The following is a 4,166-nucleotide window of genomic DNA, read 5'->3' as shown; positions in this document are numbered from 1 at the left end:
ATGCAAATGTCTGTTGAGTTTGAGGAAGACACACACCTGCCATTTCCATTTTCACCACTAGAAGGTGTAAATATGTTCCCTTTTCACCACTAGAAGGTGTAAATATGTTCCCTTTTCACCACTAGAAGGTGTAAATATGTTCCCTTTTCACCACTAGAGGGTGTAAATATGTTCCCTTTTCACCACTAGAGGGTGTAAATATGTTCCCTTTTCACCACTAGAGGGTGTAAATATGTTCCCTTTTCACCACTAGAGGGTGTAAATATGTTCCCTTCACACAACTAGAGGGTGTAAATATGTTCCCTTTTCACCACTAGAGGGTGTAAATATGTTCCCTTCTCACCACTAGAGGGTGTAAATATGTTCCCTTCTCACCACTAGAGGGTGTAAATATGTTCCCTTTTCACCACTAGAGGGTGTAAATATGTGATAAACTCTGCAGGTTGTCACGCTGTCTGATCACAAAGAAAGGCTGTGCTTCTCTGGCCTCAGCTCTGAGGTCCAACCCCTCCTACCTGAGAGAGCTGGACCTGAGCTACAATATCCCAGGAGACTCAGGAGTGAAGCAGCTCTCTGCTGGACTAGAGGATCCACACTGTAGACTGGAGAAACTCAAGTATGTAGAGAGTGTTTGTGGAGTTTGTGTCAATTCATGTGTGACATGGACAATTTTGGTTCAATTCATGTGTGACATGGACAATTTTGGTTCAGGTTAGTTATAACTATTTAATCAGGGGCACCACATTCACCCCCCCCTCCAGTTTTATACAAAACCAGGCAACGGTGTGCTTTAGGACCATGTGGATGCCTCCATGTGGTCGGGTCGGCTGTTTGGAGTGTTTATACAACTGGAAAAATATATATGTCCCCCCACTTCTAAAACCAGAGTGGAGCCCCTGTATTTAATATCCAATAAACTATACGTGTGTGTGTGTGTGTGTGTGTGGTTGTGTGAGTGTGTGGTTATGTGTGTGTGTGAGTGTGTATGTGTGTGAGTGTGTGGTTATGTGTGTGAGTGTGTGGTTATGTGTGTGTGTGTGTGTGTGTGTGTGTGGTTGTGTGTGTGTGTGGTTATGTGTGTGTGTGTGGGTGGTTATGTGTGTGTGTGTGTGTGTGTGTGTGGTTATGTGTGTGTGTGTGGTTATGTGTGTGAGTGTGTGGTTATGTGTGTGTGTGTGTGTGTGTGTGTGTGTGGTTGTGTGTGTGTGTGTGGTTATGTGTGTGTGTGTGGGTGGTTATGTGTGTGTGTGTGTGTGTGTGTGTGTGTGTGTGTGTGTGTGTGGTTATGTGTGTGTGTGTGGTTATGTGTGTGTGTGTTTTACTGAGTCACTGTTCTGCTTCTTGTGCAGTGTTGACCACCGTGGAGAGTACTGGCTGCTGAAAAAATGTAAGTGTTGACTGCTGTGAAGAAAATGTGAAATGTGTTACTGGTGATGAGACAGGAAATAGCATAACCTCAGAGTCAAATTACTCAACTGTTTGACCTACGTGGTCAGATGAAATATAAGCCGCCATCTTAAGGAAGTAGAATCAGACCCACTGGGCACAGACATCAGTTCAACGTCTAGTTTTGATTGACGTTCGGTTAAGTTATCAACTAACCTGAATTCCACGTGAAATCAACGAAGAATTGTCACCCTGTCAGGTTCCCAAATCCAGTCAGTTTTCAACGTTGATTCAACGTCCTCACATGTACTTTCTTGTTGTTGAAATGACATGGAAACAATGTTGATTCAACCAGTTTTTGCCCAGAGGGATATACTGTACAGGCTATAAAGGCATATAAAGTATAGACTGTAGATGAAAAAGACGATAAATGAAATACAAAAAAACACATTATTTACAAGAACACTCTCTCCTCTCTCTCTGTCTGTCTGTCTCTCTGTCTCTCTGTCTCTCTCTCTCTCTGTCTCTCTGTCTCTCTGTCTCTGTCTCTCTGTCTCTCTGTCTCTCTGTCTCTCTCTCCTCTCTCTCCTCTCTCTCCTCTCTCTCTGTCTCTCTGTCTCTGTCTCTCTGTCTCTCTGTCTCTCTCTCTCTGTCTCTCTGTCTCTCTGTCTCTCTCTCTCTGTCTCTCTGTCTCTCTGTCTCTGTCTCTCTGTCTCTCTATCTCTCTGTCTCTCTCTCTCTCTGTCTCTCTGTCTCTCTATCTCTCTGTCTCTCTCTCTCTCTGTCTCTCTGTCTCTCTCTCTGTCTCTCTTTCTCTCTCTCTCTCTCTCCTCTCTCTCCTCTCTCTCTCTCTCTCTCTCTCTCCTCTCTCTCTGTCTCTCTATCTCTCTGTCTCTCTATCTCTCTGTCTCTCTCTCTCTCTCTCTGTCTCTCTCTCTCTCCTCTCTCTCCTCTCTCTCTCTCTCTCTCCTCTCTCTCCTCTCTCTCTCCTCTCTCTCTCCTCTCTCTCTCTCTCTCTGTCTGTCTGTCTGTCTGTCTGTCTGTCTGTCTGTCTGTCTGTCTGTCTGTCTGTCTGTCTGTCTGTCTGTCTGTCTGTCTGTCTGTCTCTCAGTCTGTCTGTCTCTCAGTCTGTCTCTCTCAGTCTGTGTCTCTCTGTCTGTGTCTCTCTCTGTCTCTCTCTCTCTCTCTTTTTAACTACTTTTTATTGTGTCAGTACAGTACACAGTCAATATACTCAACAATTAATCATCATTTCATTCCATCCAGCGCTGTAACATTCTGATGATGATTTCTAATATTGATCTTACCCTATCAGATGCCTGTGATGTCACACTGGACCCGAACACAGCATGCAGACACCTCTCTCTGTCAGAGGGGAACAGGAAGGTGACATGGGGGAAAGAGAAGCAGCCGTATCCTGATCACCCAGAGAGATTTGAGGACTGGCCACAGGTGCTGTGTAGAGAGGGTCTGACTGGGCGCTGTTACTGGGAGGCAGAGATGAGTGGGGGAGGCGATGACATAGGAATGACGTACAGAGGAATCAACAGGACAGGAAACGCCGATGACAGTAAGCTTGGATGCAATGACAAGTCCTGGAGTCTGAGCTGCTCTGATTACGGTTACACTGCCAGGCACAACAAGGAGAGAACTGACTTACCTGCCTCCTCCTCGTCCAACAGAGTAGGAGTGTATCTGGACTGGCCGGCCGGCACTCTGTCCTTCTACACTCTGTTCTCCTCTGACACACTCACCCACCTACACACATTCCGCTCCACATTCACTGAGCCTCTCTATCCAGGGTTTTGGGTAGAAATAAACTCCTCGTTGTCCCTATGTGAGGTCAAAAACCTTTAGGTAGTAATGGACGGTTCTTGTTGTTATTGATTGGTGTTTGTAAATAATGTTTATTTAGTCAAATGGTTTATTTAGTCAATCCTGATTCTGTTTGAAGTCAATAACACTGAATGGACATTTCCTGGTACACATTCGGCCAGATAAAGACAAATAAAACTGGTTGTTTTAAAAACGGTTAAATGTTGTTTTTTCACATAAAAGAAGAAATGACAGTTAAAGTCTGTAACTGTGAAACGGCCATGTTTTTTAACGACATTACAGCAACAACAACAAAACAGTTTCTTCCCTCAGACATCATTTCACAACAGCAGTCTGGACTACTGTTATGTTCCCCCATGACGCTGGTGTGATATAACAGAGTCTGGACTACCGTTATGTTCCCCCATGATGCTGGTGTGATATAACAGAGTCTGGACTACCGTTATGTTCTCCATGATGCTGGTGTGATATAACAGAGTCTGGACTACCGTTATGTTCCCCATGATGCTGGTGTGATATAACAGAGTCTGGACTACCGTTATGTTCCCCATGATGCTGGTGTGATATAACAGAGTCTGGACTACTGTTATGTTCCCCATGATGCTGGTGTGATATAACGCAGCAGAAGCCATGCTTGATTGACAGCATGGCCAATGTTGAATGTTTATCCTTCTAAGCTTGGAAAAGAGACCCTTAAACCCAGACTTTGATCACACACTCTCTCCACTAGCACGCTAGTGATTGCTTTGCAATGCAGCAGTTAGCCGCTGATTCCTTCCAATCCACTCGTTGTTGAATTTGCGATTTCCAACTTGTTGTGTAATGTTTGTGTCCAATGGACGATGAGCACCAATATGTTTTATCTATAATTTCTCTTCATCATTTCTTGGGATGAAAAAGATTTGTCAGTAGATTGTGAACTTGACTCATGATGATGACTGCTA

General features: G+C 44.4%; 1 protein-coding gene and 1 long non-coding RNA gene across 2 annotated transcripts in view; both read left to right on the top strand.

The window, feature by feature from the left end:
• The window catches only part of LOC135564764 (uncharacterized), a 10,338-nt gene that overhangs the window by 2,148 nt on the left and 4,024 nt on the right, over positions 1–4,166 (top strand). The gene's annotated exons all lie outside the window — the stretch shown is intronic.
• Positions 432–3,415, top strand: LOC135564970 (stonustoxin subunit beta-like; the record flags this gene model as incomplete). Its single annotated transcript, XM_065011046.1, has 3 exons — positions 432–616; positions 1,350–1,387; positions 2,702–3,415. Coding segments are annotated over 3 exons (765 nt in total), but the record flags the coding sequence as incomplete, so codon positions are not given.

Source organism: Oncorhynchus nerka, linkage group LG26 (genome assembly GCF_034236695.1).
Source record: "Oncorhynchus nerka isolate Pitt River linkage group LG26, Oner_Uvic_2.0, whole genome shotgun sequence".
Lineage (NCBI taxonomy): Eukaryota > Metazoa > Chordata > Actinopteri > Salmoniformes > Salmonidae > Oncorhynchus > Oncorhynchus nerka.
This window is presented reverse-complemented; position numbering and strand designations above follow the sequence as displayed.